The sequence below is a fragment of the Corythoichthys intestinalis genome, chromosome 6, assembly GCF_030265065.1.
Source record: "Corythoichthys intestinalis isolate RoL2023-P3 chromosome 6, ASM3026506v1, whole genome shotgun sequence".
In the NCBI taxonomy this organism is placed as follows: domain Eukaryota; kingdom Metazoa; phylum Chordata; class Actinopteri; order Syngnathiformes; family Syngnathidae; genus Corythoichthys; species Corythoichthys intestinalis.
The window spans coordinates 42,825,043-42,847,726 of NC_080400.1; the positions used below are offsets into that span (position 1 = coordinate 42,825,043).

The 22,684-nt window shown below is 39.5% G+C and overlaps 1 protein-coding gene across 2 annotated transcripts in view; it reads left to right on the forward strand.

Moving 5' to 3' along the window:
• The first annotated feature begins 3,072 nt into the window (after window positions 1-3,072).
• The window catches only part of LOC130917303 (unconventional myosin-Ic-like), a 74,539-nt gene continuing 54,927 nt past the window's right edge, over window positions 3,073-22,684 (forward strand). Inside the window, exons 1-2 of one of the 2 annotated variants that reach the window (XM_057838556.1) lie at window positions 3,073-3,290; window positions 3,355-3,579. In XM_057838556.1, the coding sequence (XP_057694539.1) occupies window positions 3,490-3,579 (90 nt within the window). In that variant the 5' untranslated portion in view covers window positions 3,073-3,290; window positions 3,355-3,489. Of the gene's footprint in view, window positions 3,291-3,354; window positions 3,580-13,522; window positions 13,689-22,684 lie in introns of those variants that run through there. The other variant, XM_057838558.1, reaches the window with a different exon arrangement.

A 22,684-nucleotide genomic window follows, 5' to 3' on the forward strand; every position in this document is an offset into this window, starting at 1 on the left:
GTTTGTTTGTTTTTACAATGCTCTTAACAAATTGTTCAAACACATATTCCCACCAAAACTGCTAAATATACCTCTGAATTACGAATGCATGAACAATCATATTAGCTCAAACAAACACAACCTTATGTTGGTCTTAACAGGAAGCAGCTGGATCCCCCCCCATGTTAGATGAGTTATGTCATATTCACTGTGTACACGAGAGGTCAGCATATCCACCCAAATCAATAAAACTAAATGCAAACACTTTCAAAACAAACCATTACAATGCCACTCTAATTAAACGGATCCTTGAAGCAGCAAAATGTGATTCGAAGCTTTTTCCTGATAGAAATACTCGAGTTAAACAAATAATCATTGCAGCACTACATTGTTATAAAACATAATTAAATAATAAGCTAGGGATGCACGGTGGCCTGCCAGACCGGCCAGAGCAGCGGGCTCTGTCGGAAGACGGCTACTTGTCGACTATGGTTCTCGTGCCGGTGTTTAGCCTTAGATGGAGTTTACCACCCACTCTGGGCTGAATGAGGACGCTTTTTTCCACCTCGTGGAACTTCTGCAGTGCATGTGTTACAGATGGCGAGAGCGTAGTTTTTTTTTCACACACGGATAAATCCAGCCACGCTGGTGACAGAGCCGCCATTATCTCCAACTGCTTCTGTTGTGTAACTCCGCCTCCCCAACCCCTCCTCCCTCAGGGGCTTCAGAGAGGGCAGGGGTTGAAGAGGCGGCGGTGAATTTCGGTTGAATTTTTAAAAATCTTGATTATCTGTGTGACGTCATAATTGCCATTATCAGCCAATAATTATCAGCAACCGATATTATCGTGCATCTTTAATAATAACAATGGGCATTGGGCACCTTGGCAATGTCTGCTTCCTAGCTGTCTCCTGCTCAACCTGCTTTCGTTTTTGTAGTTCCTTCCTTTCTGATAGGCGCTGTCAATCAATGCAGACTTCCCAAAGACTTGCTATTAACTTCTTTCGCAGTTGACTGGATATTTTTTAATGACACTTTTGCCTCATTTCAGTTAGGTAATTGTAGCTCTGTCTCCCGCTGATTAGCACATCTATTCTACAGCTCTGAGGTTCAGGGTTTCATTCTCTGTTTATAGAATTTTAAATTACCATTGTATGGTTAATTTAGCAATCGGGACATAACTCTGTATTAGATATAGCATATTTCTGAAAGAAAAAAAAAAAAAAAAACAGCACCTCCTACTGTCCCAAACACAGATTTGACGCAAATAGCATTCTTGAGACTGAAAATGGCTGAAGAATCCAATCTGACATGATTATGGGATATCTGTTCGTCTGCATTTTTAACAGAGTTATATGGAACAATTATTTAGAACTGGATTTTGTGGAAATATTTGATCCACATTCATTTGCTTTCACTCACTCATCAGCAATGAGTGTGTTTTCTTGGAAGTCAATCACCTCAGACTGTTCCTTTCAAAAATAGACCAGAGCAGCGACACACGTCTGCTTCAAGGAAGCACAATGCGCGTACGCGTGTGTATGTGTGTGTGTGAGACCATATCTGCGGCTGTGTGTGTCAAGGTCACAGGTTTCCTGTTGATGCCAGGCTGTCAGGAATGTCTTCAGCTAGGGTCAGGGGTCTAAGGATGTCTGTAAATGTTATTTCCCCTCACTAGCAGCATGCAGAATAGTATGATCTGCAGTTGCATAACACGTTTCCACATCTGGAAATAGAAATTGTGTATTTGAAACTATGCAAAGTATCGGTTGAATACAGCAGGTATTATTTTGTGTGGTTGAATGTCCTGATGGACAAACCAGGGATGGAAAAGAGCCACTTTCACATTCTCTGACTGACTACCTCTGTCCTTTCTAGTCCTGTTCCATTTACTAATCGTTAAGTATCTTCCTCACAGTTTGTAGCAATACCTTCCCTGTCCAGATGCAAAAAAACGAACTGAAGGGTGCTTTTCCACGGATTGTTACTTCTGAAACAGCTGAACTTTAGTTTCATCTTTGTGTGAAATGGATGACTGGTTAGCACATCCACCTCACAGCTCAGGGTTGGAAACTCAACTTCTTGTAGATGCGGAGTGCTTGAGTGAAAAGTAACTAGGCATTCAAATTTGCTAAAATCCAGATTCCTCTAATTTGGTAGTTGATTGTATAGAAAAACTGTTGACCCAAAAATGACCCACATCCTGAGTGTCATAATTGCAAATACAAAACAATAGAGGAAGAAAACAGACTATAATAGTATACTTTTTAATAAACTAAAATGTTTATTTATTCACTTATATTTAAAGAGGAAAAATTAAATATCCTGGTTTCCGTAATCCTGTCTTTCATTGAGGACTACATCAATTATATTTAAATTTCATCTTCGTGAAAATAAGATGTCAATGCATTTTATTTACGTTCGCCAGCCATATAAAATGATGGGCGGGCCTCATCAGGCCCCTTGAGCCTTGATTTTGACACCTATGCTATCAGATAAGTAATGAACTCTACAGTAGAGCCTGTTAAGTCTATGTTTGAGCATGATTTATGGACATACTAGTATTTGTCCATCCATGCAAATTGCTGGAAGACCCAGGAAGGTGAACTTGGTCATGTTGATTTAAAGCGTGAATTTGTTTGTTTCCTGTAAAAATATGGCAGTAGTACTCCACCGCCCATAGTACTCCAACGCCCATGCAACTACCCTCATAAAACCGATGTGTGCATCTCATTGTGTTACACGTCGAGGCCCTGGTCAGGCTCCGGAAGGACACAGCTATTAGAACACGAGTCCTTTATTTGTTTTTACTCAATGTTTGATGCAAACATGTGCCTCTGGATTGTGTATCCAAAAGGAAGCATTGGTCAGTTCCGTCTCATATACACGCCGACGTCAAGGAACACATAGTCAATCTACTGGGCGGGTACGGGTAATGTCTAGGACAGGATGCAAATTCCAGGAGGAAAGCCTGTTCTCAGTCTGTGTGTATGTCGGCAGTGTCATCAATTATCCAATGGGAACCAAGGGGAAATATATTAAACTCCCTTCCTTGGTATTCTGGGCTCATATTTTTTCCTGACACCTTTCAAGCCCAATTCCTGCAGTGTCTCAAACGAATTGCTTCGATGCGTGAACTTACTGTATGCACACCCAAAGCACCGTAAGACTCACATCCTCTGCATGTGACATTCATCTCAAGCCGGGCCAAGCTTCACATCCTCCCTGTGCTCCCACAGCTTGAGTGCTAACATCCTCTGTCTGCAGACGAAGGGAAACTGGCCTCAGCACGGCTCTCCACTCTACGGAAGGTAACAAAACTCCACTTTTCAGACACCAATTCAGTCTACTCAAATCTAGATTTTTGTTTTTCAGCCTTCTCCAAGGATGGTCCTCTGAATAACATTGTTGCTTGAGTTGAGGATTTGGAAACATTAGTCCTCAGGAATTATTATTTATCCAGTTGAGGGCACACCAGCAACGCAGATCAGCAACCAACTGCAAGGAGCGATGATGGAACTGAGGATTCAGCTCATCCCGACAGGGGAAATCATTCTTTCTCCTGGGAAAAATGGGGAAAACTACTGTCACAACTGCAAGGTCAGTTCACACAGCACGGTCAGATCTGAGATTTGTCTTCCAGTGTCAGAGTTTTCCTTTCTTTGTTCATTCCACTCAATTTAATGCAGATAAGTGGGTGCAAATGAATCCTGACAGGGCCAAGACTACACTGAGTTCCTCTGGAAAGAATTGCAGTGTGAGCCCTGACAGATATGTCCAGCATGCCATTTCTAGATACTATAAGTTTACTTCTATGACTTCAACACCAGAGCTGTTGGAAAATTAGTATGATGTGAGCAGTGACAATAAATGCATGCAGGTTAATAGCAAAGCAATTGTGCTTGTTAAAAACCACTACGTAGCAGCATAGCAAAATGTGAACATTCATGTATGCTGCAAAAATGAAAAATAGTTATAGTTATCGCACACATTTCAGATGCCAAACGTGTCTTTTTATTTGTGTTGTTTTTCCTAAAAATTAACAATATTTATTTTCTTGCCGCTGTTAAATTTTTAAGCAATACTCCTTCAGAGTTCAACCAGCTGCTATACTAATCCTCTGTTTATAGAACAGTGTAACCAAACTGGACACTAGTTGTCATATAATGATGATGATGAACTTATACACGCTCTACATGTCAGTGTTGCACTGTACCTTTAAAAAGAACAGACATGACTAACATCGGCAAGAATTGACAACACGTTAACTGAAACATGATTTTGTCCTGGTCAGTGACTTGTATATTTTCTGTAGTATTACTACTAATACATATTAATTTAAATATTAAAAGTAACAATGCTAGCGATGAGATTTTTTTCTTTGGATTTTAACTCAAAGAAATTCAACACTCAGTAACACCTCGACTTGTCAAAATGTTCGGAAGTGTGTAAGCACAAACGGATGAATTGGGTGGAGTATTTTATTACCCACCATTAATCAATCTATTTTCTATATTGGTCCTGCTCAGGGTCATGGATGAATTGAAGCCTCTCCCAGTTAAAGGTTACATCTTGGACTAATCAGCAATAGTCAATAGTATAGTCAATCATAGAGGAATTGTGATTTAATGCTGTCAGGAAATCGAATGACTGCCAGCTGTATGAAAGTCACTACACAACTAATGGTCTAATATTTAGCACATATATATATCAATCAACCACCTCTCTTGTGACTCTAAACAAATTATGTGTTTTGAAATGATCGATCCCAACTGTGGTATTGCACTGCATTAGGAGTTGATTTCATCACCGTTGCCCTGGTTCTGGTAGACAACTTCTGTGTAATTTCTTCAAGAAAAAAATGTGAATTGAGTTCATCATGCTAAAAAATCTGAGAGCATGTTCTATTTTTCAAATGTATAGATAAAAGAGAAAATAAGGTAAATTTGTGAGAACACAACAGTGAAGATATTTTGTAGACACTGAGGCTGTTGAAGGATTGTTAGATTGCAATGAAACTACTTGTGCTAGCATAAGTGCGTCACTGTCAAGGGGATGTTCAACTGGTGCAATCCTGGTCAAAAATTTGGTAAACTGTCAGGAAGTGTATCATATGTTACAGTGCCAAGCTAAATGGTAACCAATTACAGAAAAGCTAGGTGTCACAACAACAACTAGCCGCACATAACCTCCAGACATGTTAAGTGCCAAAAAGCATAAATACAGTGGTACCTCTACATACAAAATTAATTGGTCCTGGAAGTAGTTTCGCAAACTTAAAATACAATAAATAGAGACACGTTTTCCATGTAAATGCCCTAATCCGTTCCAAGCCCCCCAAAATTCAGATATAAACATAAAAATGCATCAAAACATGTAACAAATAAATGTTACAATTAGATTATTGCACAATAACAATAAAATGACAGTTGTGTATAATGTAAAAAACACAGACTAAAGAATAAAAGTTAATACACTCACATAAAGCTGTTGGAACAAGAGGGGCTAAAGAAGACGACACTGAGATACACACATACACATACAGTAGAGGTCCCTCTTAGGCAATTGGATGCCAGGAAGATGCTAGGCAATAGCCAATGACAGAGCAGCTATAAATATGTTAAGTTCAGTAAACACTGGGAGCTGCGAGTACCAGCCCATACTGTAAAATTGAATTGAAATTTCCTTCGTAACAAGAGGTAACATTTCCCTGTCTTAACCTGAAAATTCCTTATGTAGAGACCTTTGTAAGTAGAGGTACCACTATACATACAGTTTTGACAGTTGAAAAAGTGATGCCAGTTTGACTGGCAGAGTTCATATGCCTAGACATTTCTGGGAAATGTGTTTTATCATGGCGTTTCCATGCAGGAATAACATGAGTAATACAACCCCCCATACATCTTGACTTATGGCCTATGTTTTTTATGCTCTGGTTACATTTGGGAGGACAGTAAAAAAGTGACAGTTGATGTTTAACATCTATTTACAGTATCTCAGGAATGAGGGGATTGGACTTTTAAAAATCACTCCCCCATGTGGGAGGATTAATTTAGAATGTACAGTGGAGGAATGTGTGGTTAATGAAGCGTATTCATCTGAGCTGTTTAGAGACAATTGGGGAGGTGTGGAATGTATTGGCGCTGGGATGGGAGGAAACGACAAAGAAATTCCAGTACATTGCCTCATCCCCCTCACCCCCAACCCCATTCTACATTCCACTCGTGTCATAATACACTGTAATTGTGAATGCGTGAATGTCTGTGGCTGAGGAGTGAGTGTGTGTCTGCTTGCGTAAAATTTAGTTGTTTCAAACTGAATCAATCACTCCCCCCTCTGGCAATGATAGTGTATTACAGTTCAGCAATGGTATTGATTAATAGCCATCGAGCAGATTGAGGTCACCTTGACAGGGCAGGGCACTGGCTACATTATGGGCACATATCTGTCGTGCCAGACCGAAATTGAATAGACAATCACGTTATTGAAAATAGACAAGCAGTTCTTTGGAATCATCATGTCATCACCATATCATAATTCATGCTTTCCACTTAGAACTCTGAAGTCACGAGCCATGACCTTACTATTTTTCAGGGAAGCTATTTTTGTAGTGTAGCAAGCTAGAGTGGATCACTGACTCAGCTGGCTGTTATACCATGTGCATACCTCCTTGTGCATACGGTACCTCTGTATTACTGCAAATTAAATAGATTTCTTTTATTTTGTAATGTACAGAAGTATTGTACAAATGACTAAGGTTCATTGGCTTGCTTCATGGCAGAGTTTCTTTATACTACAGCAGTGGTTCCCCAACCTTTTTTGCACCAAAGACCGGTGTGAAGTTCGCCCTTTTTTCACGTACCGGCAGTGTGTGGCAGAAAATTAGAGTAAGTATAAAATAATACGACTGGGCTAAAAACTAACATTAAGTGCAGGAAAAAAATGTAACTCACCATACGCCGAATCAACCCTTTTTTAACAGCCGCCTCTTCTAAAATTTGACGGCAAATATCCTTGGTCACAGGCATGATGAGGTCTTCTCCAATCATGAAATGTCTCTTGGCTTTAGCATTAGGGTTTGCCACAAGGTAGGATGTTCTCAGAGCATTTGCTTTGTTGATGTGGTGGCCCTCAGTCATTGCTTCTGTCCTTCATGCTCGTGCTTTTTTTTTCGTCTAAAAATACGAACGGTTTATCTATTATTCCATGTTCTTAGTCTATGTGCCGAAGCAGCTTTGAAGATTTAGTTGCCTTGTTTGCTAGCTTTTAGCCACATATTATGCAGAATGGACTTGGTTGTAGGCTACTCCTCTGGTTCAGCAGGTGGCCTTTTCGCCGTAAAAAAGCTGTCCAAAGATGTCTCTTTTTCAGTCATTTTCACTAACGTGTGGGCTTATTATTTCCGGGAACAAATCTGATGCGCCTACGTCATTATCGAGGACAACCGCACATGAATATGAAAAATAGATGCTAGATGCTAGCACCATTTGGATTTCAATGACTAATCCGAGCAAAATGATCAGAAGTACCTCGTTCGCCGCAGCACACAACCAACAGCAGCTAAAGTTACTGTTTACATTGACTGACGCTGGGCTGCTATAGGTGTGCAAACACCCTAGCAATGGCGGCCAACCACTAGAGGGTGATGTACACATACCTCTACTTGCATTAGTCAATAGAGTAGACAGGCATATTTATGTGTCAAGAGGCACATGCCAGATTGCGGTCGTTTGCAAATTATGTATTATTTCTCTGCGGTCCAGTAGCAAATGCGCCATGGACCGGTCTTGGTCCCCGGCCCGGTGATTGGGGATCCCTGTTCTACAAAGTCAGAATACATTAAGTATACTGCAGTACTAAATTATTCTTAACAAAACAGTAATCACAGTAAGTGACTGAGTGACTTATTTTTTTTTACTATATATATACACAGTATATATACATATATATATATACACAGTATATATACATATATATATATATAATGTGGAGAGAATGTGTATGCAGACTTGGCTGGGAAAGTCCTGTGATCTCTCAGGAACAACTGGAGAAAGGGACTTGGTACTTGGCAGTCCAGATTTCCATGGTTAACCTGCTAGCCCTGCCACCCAACCATGGATAAGTGGAAAACAATGGTTGGATGATGTCTGAAAGCAAAAATGCAAATGCAGTAACTTTAAAAATAGCTTTGAAATCAATTTATTCTAAATTGTTTGAAATTCACTAAGACTACTCTGCATCTCAATATTTTAACGAGAGTCTGCAGCTCTTGCTCTATGTGCCCTTTTGCTAAAATGACACCATCATTAAATGCCAGTGATAAATGAATTAATTTTGTATCATGTATATATACTGGAATATATACAGTACACAATACAAGATAATTCAAAAAGAATGATCAAATTCTATTTAACAAAATATCTTGAAGAGAAAACAAGCAGTACAAAACTACAACCAAATGAAAAACGTCATAGTCACAATTAACTTTTATTTGCTGTCTAGCATGAGTTCTATATGAGGTGACCGCCTGCAGCACAATACAATGAGATAAGGCACAGATGAGCATATCGTGATCCATCCAAGATCATCATGATGAGTTCATCACAATTGTTATTTGATAATGTCATCGAGTTTGGAGGGTGGCGTTGAAACAAAAACACTTTGTTTCAACACCACAAAAAAAAAAAAAAAATATATATATATATATATGCTGTGGGGTCTGGGCAGGCCCGCAGGCCAACCACAAGCAGCAATATCTTGGGTGCCATTACTGCCATTAAAACAGCCAACACATTTTTCATTTTCAAAGTAAACTTAAAATAAGTTGTTAACCACTTCCTTTCCTTTCCTTGTTTATGTTGGACGTTGAGCACTGTCAACGGCAATGAAACATAAGCATTCACAATCGTCTATCATTGTCAGTAGCAGGCAGTGAGTTAATCTTGAGCACTTACTTGTTAACTTTAAAGTAATTTGGGGTTACGTCCATAGGCGGAGTTTGACTTTTGGGGCAGGGGGTCAACATGCTGATGACCCTGAAATGCAGTGTCAGCAATAAAATTAACTTACAAGAATATTTATAATAATAAGTTGGAAATGAGCGTGTTTTGTTTCCCATCATTCTTGAGGGGAATTCTAAAACAGGCTGCTTAGGACAGCTATACTTTTCGCCAAGACCGTCATCCAGTGAATATGGTACGCCCACAGGGCTCGTGCCAATGTAATTACCCCTGTATTCCCTGAGCAGAGCCACTGCGCTGCACTGATTTGCTTGATTTCCGTGTTTTGGTGCTGTAGTTATCTACGAGTTTTTTTAAAACATGGCCCATCCTTAAAAACGCCCTTTTTTCTGTCGAATGATGTAACACATGTACTGAATGTAGAAAAAGGCTATGCTTTACTGTTTTACTCGTAGGATCACCTATAACTGTTATTACTGTAGTGATTATGGAGTTTCTCCAGTTTAATAAACATCGATGTTCAAAATATATAACTGTGGTTCTTTTCTGGCTTCTATTAATTGTTTAGGTTGACATAACTCATAACTAATGTGTGTGCGTGCGCTCCCACGGCCAGCGGATACAATTTTTGACGGGGGTAACTACATTGGCAAGACACCGGTGGAGGCTGTGTTGTACAATTAGTGTCTTTAGTGGGGCGAATTGAAACTCCACTCCCCATTTTGGCGATGCTCTCTGGCGCTTCATGATCCACATTTTCAATCCTTGGTTCTTGCTCAGTCGGTGTTGTCGCGTTTGAAAGCTTAGGCTTGAAAAAAAATTGCCTATATCCATCTCTTCTCTTCGTTCGTCGGGTGGTTTTGGCTTAGCAAAGCAAATGACCATCAAAGGTGCTAGTCACATGATCTGTTCAAAAATAATTTTGACCCATTATATATATACACATATGTATGGCGGAAAACACTCAGGTGACTTGAAGTTCCGCTCTGAGACCGCCAATTTGGCCAAATTTCAAAATTGTCTGATATGCACGTGTGATACATCATTGGAAAGCTTTAAATCTCAATTTTTTGGGGGAAGAAATTTTTTTAACAGGAGGCCATTAAAAAAAAAAAAAAAAAAAAATTAAACAGCAAAACCTAATCTGGAGGCGAGAGCAGAATTAAAGACGCCACAATTTTAACGAGATATTATCGCGTACATACCATGAACCATACCATCCAAAAAGTCCATGTAGCATGTATCACCGAGTGTCAAGACACAGCTGTGAATGGCCACAGCCGGATTTTTGGGGGATTTTATGGGTGAAACATGGTGATATAACAAAGATTGCGATGCAGAAATCGCAGACAACAAGGAGTGGTTGAGATTTTCTTTTCATATAGTTACCCCTTTAAACGTTATTTTTCAATTTTTTTGTTTGTTTGGATCGATTATTTACCATCTAACATATCGGGGAAAATGCGACAGTAACAAAAAAATACAGTTAGGCGATACTTATGAGGTAGATATCCGTGACTTTTTTTTACAGACGCCAAATTTTTCATTGTGACGTAATTTGTTTATAATAATTTTTTAAAGTCATTAAAAATAAATATATATATATATATATTAGACATCAATTAATAAATCTAAGCTAAAAATGACAAACATTTTGAATAATAAATATAATTACTTACCGTCTTTTTATGGCTAGGTTGAAACAAAAGCGGTTGCGCGACGTCTGTAAACGGGGGTTTTCAAGGTAAAACGGACAAATTAAAAATAGTTCTGAGGCTTAGTGCGCCATTAATCTGCTATGGCAGCATATAGACATATTGTTTTATCAAACACAATAGTTCTTTTGGCTTAAAATACAGCAGTTTATTTTAAAGAGGGGTGCAAGAGCAGAAACTATTTTTCAGTCTTGTCTGTGTTTTCCGCCAAATATTTTTTACATTTCATTCATTTTTGTTGTTTTATTCCTTTACAACTTCCATAGACAATATTTTACGGAAAACTCTTAATTTTACAATCATATATAGGAAAGTCAATTACATGCAATGACACATTTCGGCCACCACCTTTTAAGGTGGTGGGGGGGTGGCCCCCGTAACTTACGTCCTGTTGATTCTGGGTCACTTCCTGGGGCATTTTGGGGTCACTTCTTGTACATTTTTAATCATTTCCTGTTGATCTTTGGGCATTTCTGGGTCACTTCCTGAAAATTTTGGAGCCTTTTCATGTCAGTTTATGTTGATATCGGGTCAGTCCGTCCCAGGGGCGGACTGGGACTAAAAAGCAGCCCTGGACTTTGACTCAGGCCAGCCCACAAGAATTGCTATACGAAGGGAAACACCGACCCCCTAGGGGGTTCGGGGGCATGCCCCCCCGGGGATTTTTTTAAAAATTATTTTTTTTTACACATTTTATTGTAAAATGCATCAATTTCGTGCACTTTGAGAAAAAATGAAGAAAATGTGTCTAGACTGTGACTGTCTGACTTGAGGCGCTCAAAGTACTGCAAGGCTGAACTGGAGTTTGATTCATTTTCTGTACTAGCTCTATGATCAACCTGAATAAACAAATGAAAGAATTTATTTTTCAAAGCAAGTTTTATGTATCCAATTGATTATAATATATCTCTATATATCTCTGTCTATAAAATGACTTCATTGTTTATGCCATAATTCAGTGGTCTCCAAACTGTTACACATAGGGCCGCAGCGGGCGAGGGATTTCATTCCAACAAAACAAGACAACACGTATCCACCAATCTGGTGTCTTACAAGTGTAATCAGTTGATTGCAGTCAGGTGCTGCTTGTTTTAGCAGAAACTTCTTTGGTTAAACTGTCGGTACTCGATCGGTTGAAACAAAAACCAGGCCCCACAGCGTCCCTTGAGGACTGGTTTAGAGACCCCTGTTGTGTTGATTTAAATGTGATTTTTATGGTCTTCATGTGATGTAAAGCACTTTGAATTGCCTTGTGTTGAATTGTGCTATATAAATAAATTTGCCTTGCCATAATTAATCTTGCCATACAAATAATAAATTTCAATGAAAATACAATAAACATTTCAAGACAAATCCTGTATACATAACCTTCATTGGAAAGTATTAACCTTAAAACAAAACGATATATAAATGATTAATATATATAACATCAATTTAACTACCTAAACTTTAAAGTAAAGTTTATTAATATTTTGTTATATTTCTTCTGAATTAATATTGCTGCTGCGTGTGCATACGTTGTTTTACAGCTAAAATATTTTTCTTAGGAGAGTGCTAGTAGGACTAGCATACTGTAACTTGACACGATTGCAAACGGGTACATGGGCTAGCTGGCACTAACCCTTTAATTGTCATTTATTTCATTTAAAATGTAGCTACCTGGTGGATAACTGCCAGTATACCGAGCAAGTAACCCTCTTCATCACTACTTACTTTCCCTGCGTTTGTGTGGGGAAGTTCCATATCGTTACCCCCCTCCCTCTTCTTTTCTCTCTCCCTGCACCGGTTGCACGTCAGAGCGGCTGCCGCTCCCACACTCAGCATCGCCGGGGGCTGGGCTGTTGACTTGTTACCCGACGTGGCCGTTGCAGCTTGCGAAAATATTTGTCAATTTATGACATTTTAATGCTTCGCTCTCCAGTTTCTTTAATTTTTTCTCCCTAACCTTCTCAGCGCCACCCTTCTCTTTTCTTTTTTTGCCACCACCATTCGTATTGACGCATGTTGCTATTTTGCTTCCACAAGGATCCAATGAAGGCTACTCTGTGCTTTCTTCGTTCTTCTATCAGATTGGCAGTGCCAGGCGCATTGCTGCCACCTGTCGGATTGGATGCGAACTGTAGTTAATCAGAGGATAGGGGGGATAAAAACAGTGATGTATAATGAATGGCGGCCGCCGGCCGTCCAGGGCACCGGCCGTTCTGTGATCCTCCAGAACCCACAGATTACCAGTCCGCCCCTGGTCCGTCCCATTAGAAGTGAATAGGGTTATTGGAAATAAATGGGATATTTATTCCATTTTGGTGTTTTTTGCCAAAAACTGTAAACAACTTTTGTGCAACTTGAGTTCCTGATTTTTTTTATTTGTAATTTGTGTGAATTTGATTATTATTATTATTATTTTAAATATATTTGCCATTATAATGAACGGGGAATGGAATGTTCGAGTATGACGTTTCCCACGTTTTGTACTCGCCAACTACCGACGGGTCATTGAACGCAACGTCAGAGTGCCGCGGAGTGAAGGTCTTTAAAACAATGACCACATGGCACCGGATTCGCTAAGTGTAAATCCTCCTTCACTTGTTCGCCGCATTCGGGTGGTTTCTGTCCGAATTTCCTGGTTTTGGGTGGTTTTGCAGACCTTAAGTGAAAGAAGGAAGGCGGTAAATTTCACACCACTCCCATGGAGGCTTTTAGGGAAGTTCTGACGCAATAGTCAGATTTTTTTTTTCATCGCAGCAGTAATTGTCACCAAATATCCGAGACATGTATGCGACTTCATGCGAGGGTGTCAGTGTGTTGTGTGCTAGAGGGGGGCGAGTGTGGCGCTGTCGCAGAGTCCCGCGTGTGTAGCCGTGGGTGGGAATGGGTGTGGGAGCGGTGGGAGGGTCAGGAGGAAGCCGCCGCCGGCAGCACTGACAGACACCAGGCACCAGCGACACGCTCACGCCGAACTGGACCGACTTTGTCAGCTCATCTGCTTCCAGGGAACCGACAAGAACGTCACCTCATTTGACCTCGATTTTTTAAGGTACGTCATCCTCATGCGTGGCACGTCAAGTTAGCGTGAAGTGCCCTCACGTTTATTCATATAAACTTTTGTCAACCTTGCCTGCTTCGTGGGGAAAAGGGCTTGCCGCTTTGAACACACGTTTTGGGCATTGTGGAAGTTGTTCTCCACTTATTTCTGACATTGTGTCGTGCTTGCGTGTGTAGATTGAGTAAAGACCACGGAGAGGAAACGCTGTCTTGAACGCGGTTTAAAATATTACATATGAACTCTGAACAAAGTTCATAGTCGAAACATTAAAAGACGCCGCTACGAGTTCGTAAATACTGATAATTCTGAATTGCTATAGTTGAGCAACGTTAAATTCTTTTGAAGTTATTGTTCATGTTCATTCATAACGTCACTGCTGCGTCTGACTGTGACGTAGCATACTGTCATCACCAAGTGACTCATAAAATCTTTGTTTAAAAAGAAATTAAGCAGATAATTGGAAGATTACTGTCAAATTTGTGTTTATTCAGAAGACTGAAAACCGATATGGATTGAAAGAAACGTAGAGTAGAGGAACCACTCATGAGTTTTGCAATGACTGTGTGCCCCTTCTAGGAATGCCATTTGAGTGTGACATGTATCTTTGCTGGTCTCTCCATAGAGCCAATAAGAGACATTGAGGGCATTAACCCCTTATAGGGCCAGTGTCTATTTTTGGTAATTAAATTATTGCCCGTCATTGACAGCAATAGGCATTTGAATTCATTTAAGCTGTGAGGACTGACTGGAAATGTTCATGCCCAGAACCAGTTTATTTCAGTTTTTCCATAACCCCCCCCCCCCCCCCCCCAAAATTAATACTTTAAAGAATTTTACATTATAATGGAGATATGGAGTCCACTTATGTGGACATCACATGGCTCTCGTAAGCCACACTTGGATAGCTAATGTTAATATTGTGGGGTTACATTTTTTTTGTTTTATTTGGTATATCTAATTTTTGGAAAATAAGTGCCCTGTAAATGGTTAAAGATAAAAAAAAGTTTTTGTGGTGTAACTACTTTATAAAGCACAAGTGTATGTTAACATAAGTAGTGGTGTGACAAAATATCGAAATGGTGACATATCTTGATACTTTGTATCCCAAAAGGTTATCGATATCCTCCTGCCAAGAATCGAGACATTAGCCACGTTTACATGCTGACTTTTATTCATACCGATTCAAATCATTCCGAATGGAAATTTCACATCAGCTGTTTACATGTCACTTCATCTATTCCGATCCAGCGTTTACATGTGACTGCCTTTATTCCGAAAGGACGTTTGACAACTGCCGTCTGACATGCGCAGATTAATTAAAACAAAGCGTCACGTTGCAAAACATGGAGATCGATCGTCAGATCAGCTGTTGTTTTAACTTTTCGAGGGGAAACAAAACTTCAGAATGATATGCCGTTCATTTAAAAAGTTGTATGGGTGCACTGTGCGTGTGCTTGGAAGCCATGTTGCAAGTGACGTTACTTACGTCACCAAGTGACGTCACCACGTCAGTACGGAGCATGCGCAGAAAGAACGCAACCAGACACCATTCCGCTTCCCTGTTTACATGATATAATTTTACTTCTAATCGGTTTGGGAAAATGAATATTCCACCCCTGTGAATCGGAATGAAATTCCATTCGGTTTGGGCCTGTTCATTCCGAATGAGGTGTTTATATGGAACACATTTATTCGGTTTGAACAAATATTCCGATTGTAATTGGAATATTTGGCTCCATGTAAACATGGCAAGTGTTTTAAAAAGGTGTCAATGTCTAAAAAAATAAATAAAAATGAACCAACAAGTTGCTCCCATAATCTTCCACCATAACGGTGCTCGACACCCAATCCATTTAGACTGGGAACGTTCGTTCTTTCAAAACCAGAGAATTGTCCTTCTGTTCGATTTTCAGGGCATTTACAGGTCACTTGTTGTTCATTTTAGGGCTTTTACAGGTCATTCATTTCCTGTTGAGTTTGAGTCTCTGCCTATTCATTTGGGTGATTCCTAGGTCACTGTCTGTTCTGTAACTCAAAATAAACAGGAAGTGACCCATAAAATACCCCAAAATCAACAGGAATTAACTGAAAATCAACAGGTAAATGACCCAAAATTACCTCATTACCTGGCATTGGCTGCCACTACTGGCCATAGATGTTCAATCCGCTTTCAGTTTAAATGGATTGGACGTCTACTATTGATAAACTCATTCCAATTCACAGCATAAGCTTGTTTTTTTCTGTTTATTAGTTGTTTGTAGAATATCCTAGAATGATTTTCTGACCAATGTATCGATAATCGTTGTATCGCCATATCGTCAGATCGTTATCGTGAGCTTTGTATCGCAAATCGTATCGTATCGTGAGGTACCAAAAGGTTCCCACTCCTAAACATAAGACATTGAAGCTAGATTTTCCTGAGAAAGTATCGCTGTGTTTAAGAATAGATTGTCAGCAAGCTTGCCCGACTGATAAATTTGGGGTTATTTGTAACAACAAGCAAAGATTATACAAGGCAGTAACAACCTGTGTAGACAAGTTTCCTGAGGGAAACATGGGTGGCGCCATCTTTGACATTTTCTGCTACAGACTTCCGGTGTAGACAGAACAACATGAAGTGCGGTTGAAGTAAGCGTGGTGTAGACGACGGTGTAGGTAAACAGCAAAATCAAACCAGAGGAACCAACGGAATCTCCAAAAATTGATTCAGCACGACGTAGATGAGGCTCCGCAACTTTCTGTGCTGTGCATGGTTGTGTGAACTCCTGGAAGCGCCTATATATATATTAGAGCTGAGAATTATTGGGCACCTAACGATTCGATTACGATTCAGAGGCTCCAATTCGATTATAAAACGATTATTGATGCACCCCCCTCCTTTTTTTTTTTTTTTTTTTTAAATGTTTTGTACATTAGTTCCAAAATTGTTCAAAAATACTCTCAGGCTAAACCAAACTACTATTTCAGTATCAAGTAAACATATAGCAGTAAACAAATATACAAAAATAACAGTAAATAAAAAACTCCAGTCTCCATTCTGCATCAGCAGCTTTAAACTACATTCAATTAATTTAATGTTGTGAATCAACCCGTTAAAGTTGTTAAAATTGCTCCCGTTATTCCATAATTTCCCTTTTGTCTACTTTCGACATGTGAAAGTTTTAAAACTATTTAAAACAGTGGTCTCAAACCGGTCCTCAAAGGGCCGCAGGGGGTACTGGATTTCATTCCAACCAAAGGAGACAAATACCTTTTCACCAATCTGGTTTCTTACAAGTGTAATCAGTTGATTGCAATCAGGTGCTGCTTATGTTAGTAGAAACCTCATTGGTTGAAGTGTTTGTGCTGGATCTGTTGGAACAAAAACCAGGACCCACTGCGGCCCTTTTTGGAGTCGGTTTGAGACCGCTGATTTAAAAGATAGATTCAAGTCAATATTTTACCGATTTAGGAGTATTTTAGATAAAAAGTTAATTAGGTTTGCTTGTAAGGTTCGCTACAACAGCCTTGCAGGGAAGTGTACTGCTTTAAGATGGCGGCTGTTTACTAACGCCCGCATCTAGCTTTTTGTAGATGTGCTGCTAACGCTACCGAATCTATGTTGCATCTAGTCCTATATAAATGATATCTACCGTAACATTATGTGGATGTACTTTGTAGCAGCTTTTTGGCAGCAGTCAGGTATGTTGTTGTGTTTTTTTTATCTCGTGGCATGAGTTGAGCTAGAGCCGTGAGTTGAGCATTGGCATTACCCGAGGGGCCGGGTAATGACAAGCATGATGTTTAGCTACTCTCGCTCCGTTCTTCCTCATTGCGTCCCGAAGACCGCGCAGCGCGCTGAGTGTGTTGTACTTCCGCTTTACTTGGCATATTTCAATAATCGGAATTTGGATGTTTGTGAATCGTTCTCGAATCTTCCACGGCCGAATCGCGAATAATGTAAGAATCAGAAATTTTGCACACCTCTAATATATATACATATATATGTATATATATATTGGGAGTGGAATGTTTTGACCAGCTACAGGATGTGGCTCGCTGATTGTATGTTTGTTGTTATCACTTCGTTGATCGTTCGTGGACAAATTTCTAACAATTTATGCAACCTGGGTCAACAAGAGATGTAGATTGTAACCAAAATGAGGCGAAATTACAAACAATATTAGTTGCCGAACGCAGAAGTGCTGACACGGATCTTGCTGCTACTAGGAAATAATATAAAGTAATTTTCATCTGGTTAGATTATAGTTATGAGTTCATCACATACGTACATTTAAACACAAATAATATGTCATTTTTTATTGCAGATAATGATCGCAATAAAACCTTTGGACTACATGATTCCATTTTTTTATTTATAATAATTAGTGCATATGCAAAACATGTCAATGCATACCAACTTGTAAAATTAGTAGAAAAATATTAATGAAGGTGGAGCATAAATCAAGCCTTCCATCATCAAGGTAGAATGCACGTAGTCTCGGTATATGCCCATCAACATAAGTGTTGTTGTGAGGCACATCAATTTGTCTTCCCTTGCCTAACAGTGTTTTTCACCTATAAACAAACAAATAAAAAATGTGTAACACTTGCATTTATACATTTAGAGTAAAAAGCCTGTGTATGACTTGTAATAGAAGAGTGTTTGTTTTCCATTTCTTTATTGTTGTGTAGCTACATTTAGCTAAGCTAATGATGTCTCAGCTGTGACGCAACACACAGAATTGTAGTCAAATTGAACATAATTGTACCTTTTATTGTGTTGTGGTGGCACTGTGTTGGTTCCACATCTGCTTTCATGAACGCAAAATTCCCATATTCATGTATTAGGACACATTCAACTTTGTTGATGTGCAGGCACTGGATGCCCTGATTGCGTTTCCATCCACTGCCATTAAATCAATGAAATACAAATATATTTTGGTTGTGACGACTCTTAACCATTTCTTCATGTTGTCCTGTCATGTCGTGATGATGGCAGATGGATGCAGTATTTCCAGATTATCTTTTTTGAGGGATTTTGATGAACAATCCCACTCCAGCTCCATTGTTGTTTTGGTTAGAGAACGTGTAAAATGGAAGTCGCGAGCAGACATGCGGAAGTAAAGCGGAAGTACCTCGGACAAACAAAAGGAAATTCTTAGTGATGTAAGTGAGACTGTAAACTTTACAGTCTTGTAAAGTGGATAAGCCTATGCGTTTTGCCTGCTTGGCATTTGCAGTTTCACATATTTTCTGATTGTGGCGGGACTTAAACCTTCATCAGTTTTGTTATTTGCTGAAAACCCCACCTACTCATTGATCCTGAAAAATATATCTAAAAATAGAAATTTTTATGACAAAATACAGTGTTTGTCTGCTTGTTTTTTTTTTTTTACGGTAGCGTCTGTTGTTGTAACAACACACACACAAAGACAAAGCTAATTGTACAGCCAACTATATTTATGCTCAACCAAACATCTGCAATTAACGGCAGAAGGTGAAAGTTCTGCTTCGTTGGCAGCCTCTGACTCAATCATGCAATCACAAATCTAACAGCAGCATTGTTAAAATGCTGATTGAGGAGAGACTAGATATGACAACAGTGCCTAGTTCTGCTGCGAGTGTCGAACCAACACTGCATTGAAACAAGTGCAATAACTAACAGCTCAGTGGAACATTACTAAACCTTTCGACTACTAAAAGTTGTTTTGTTTTGGCTCGGTAAACGCTAGTTGACTGGTGGATTCAGTAGTTTTGGCTCAGTAAACGCTAGTTGACTGGTGGTTAGTGATGAATGTCTGTATATGTTCTGTGACACCAGTTGAATTAAAAGTCAAATGGACTGGTTGAACAAAGAGATCCTAGAACTGAAAATGAACATTATACAGGGTGTTTCAGAAAGAATTTGCTGTTTGGACACGTGTTGTGCATACATTACAGTTTTTATTTCAGTCTTTCATGTATCAATATTTCCTGGAAATCAGATAGAAGCTGCAATCAACATGGTGGAATGCAACATCCTGAGGCTCGTTTGGGAAGAATTCTCATATTGGTTTGATGTTGTCCATGCTGCGGTGGTGGCCAAATTGAGCTCTTATAAGACATGAAATAAAAATTTGAAAGTATGTACACCACATGTGTCCAAACACCCTGAAATGGGATTGCAAAAATTTACAGGATACGATGACTTATGTCCACCTATAAAATAAAATTTGATTAAAAAAAAAAGAGGACAAAACTACTGTACTATAATCTGAAAACGCAAGGTGTTTTATTTTCACTGATCTTGTTCATCCTTCTTAATTAACCTGGTGCTGATAGGCTGTCCACTTTCAAAGTCTGACTTTGAAATGTATGCTTAAAACCATTTACGATACGTACTAAACAATTGTAGACACAGTATGTTGTACTTAAATTACAGAAAATTAAATTACTATAATACCACACGCACATTCTATCACCAAACAGGATTTTTTTGCGAGTAAATTCAAAACCTATATCATATACTGCACACCATTGAGGTCACAGACTTTGTACTTTGGGTATAGCAGTGTAAAAAAAAAAAGTTGTGGAAAAAAAAGTGCCAGCATGGGTTGGCCGGAGATTCCTCTATGGCAGGGGTGGGCAAACCGGTCCTCGAGGGCCGCAGTGGGTCCTGGTCTTTGTTCTAACTGATCCAGCACAGAGCTTTTAACCAATGAGGTTTCAGTGGAAACAAGACGCACCTGACTGCAATCAACTGATTGCACTTAAAACACACCAGATTGGTGAAAAGGTGTCCTTGTGATGGGTTGCAGCAAAAACCCGCACACACAGCGGCCCTTTGTGGAATAGTTTGCCCACCCCTGCTCTATGGTCAGTTTGCTTAGAACAGCTGACCTGTTGCCTCAAGGTCAAGTGGAGGCCAGGAATTCCAATATTGAACGCCTATCTGCAGCTGCCACCTGGACTTCTGATGACAGGCACTGCGCTGTAAATGCGATATAATCCGCTTTAAATGACAGTTCCTACTTGGTGATGACAGGCGTCCAAACAGGGCTGTGTGGTACATCAAAAATGATGCAGTGATTTGTTCAGCTAATGTAATAAAGTAAGGAGCTGCCTGAACAAAACATGCGGTTGAATAGTTGGCCTACTCTAAATGACTAAATAAGACTATTCGTAACAAAACTAATGCATCGTGATGTCAATACTGTTTTCCAAAGCTTATTCTCCCTCCGGTGAGGATTGTTTCCATTGGACTATGCTGGCAGTTTTCCCCTCTTCCATTGCCTCTTGGGGCTTTTATTTTTACAATCTCAATGAGCTGGTTTTCTGTGATATTTTTGGTCTGTGACAAAGTTGTGGCTTAGGCCAGATGTCTGCTTGCTTCTATGCTGTAAGATAGGTAGTCTATTCCAATGCAAGGCAAGCACAGTAAAAATGTCTTGTCAATTGGCTGTATTTTATTTTTTATTTTTCAATAATGGTGCAGCTCAATCATTACCACCGCCAGTAGGTGAAACCTATGGAAGGCAGAAGTTATGTATTCAGTTTCTAATGTCTGTCTGTCGGTATGTTTGTGTTCAAGATAACTCAAAAATAAATAGAGGGATTATCGTCAAACTCAAAAGTTGGCGCACTCTACACACGATTACTGCATGCCCCGATACGCGTCTGATGCTCTTGACGCAAGTCTACACTATTCTTTCTGCACTATTTGGAATGGAAATTTGTCATATTACCACATGTGGAGAATTGCTTCTTCTTTAGGCAAGTTTTTGAGAGTCAGTAGACATGATGAATCATGAATGTAAACCTTGTTTATTCCTGACGCGTTGAGCGTTCCGCGCGGAAACGAGACGCATGGAGGTCACCCAGCACACATTTCTCAGTATATATACTGTGCACTGAAAGAGAAATCCATTTTTCTGCAACATAGAGGAGCAACTTCTGTGTTGTTTGGTGGCATGGTCATTCCAGTGGTCTTTATCTGCTAGATCATATAAATGCTTTTGCTTGTGAACTTCTGCAATTAGTAGTTTGCCGACAATTGTATGAATGCGACAATTTGTGTGTGCGTGTATTTGTTTGTGTTTGAATGAATGCACGTGAGAAAGAATACATGGTAAGATTTAGCCTGTGGAGCAACTACTCAATTCTTTCCCACATCCCAAAGCTAACGCAATGGTACAGTGAGCCCCGCCCTGTTGGGAATAAATATTACGGGTTACTGCTCAGTATTACATCAGTAACTGCTTACTGCTGTGGGATTGGAAACCACCTTAGAAATGAATCCAAATCTACACCAGCCTCATTGCCATTTTTGTACATACACAATGTGGGACAGACATCTCTCTAGATTTGCTTCCTTTAGTCTTGAAGTCTTGAAGAAGTAGAAAGACACCATGACTTATTATAAATTACGGTAAACTAGGATGTCATCTGAAAATAGACTTCAGAAATGTTTCTTTAAACATGTTAAGGTTCGGGAAAAAAAAAATCATGCTTAATTGCTTTTATTAACCTTGCACTTTGGTCTGCTCTCCACACATGGAGAATGTAGGTGGTTACAACCAGGAAAAACGCTCCCAATCTAATTTCCACCTGTAATTAAGCATTAACAGGGTTCCAGACTAACATTTTTACTTCGAGCACAGTGGCCCCTAACTTGAAATTTCAGTGGTGTAAACAGAAAATTCAGAGGTACCACTGTAAATCGACAGTTTTCCTGTAATTTTCATTGTTTATCTGATGAATTCATGATAAATGCATAAAACTACAAACATATGAATCTATATTTTATTATCTATGTTTCAAACTTCGTGCCCTCAGTCCATTGCGGATTTTTTCCCCCTCAAAAGATAGATAAATACAGTATTTTATAGAGATGTCCCGATCTGATCACGTACAGCCTGTCTCTCTCCCTCCTACTTCATTTCTTGCTCAGCAGGCAGCTGGAGACTGAGTTTGTTTGTTAGTTAACGATGAGTGACAGGGGTGCAGCTTTGATCTTGCCAGAGAAG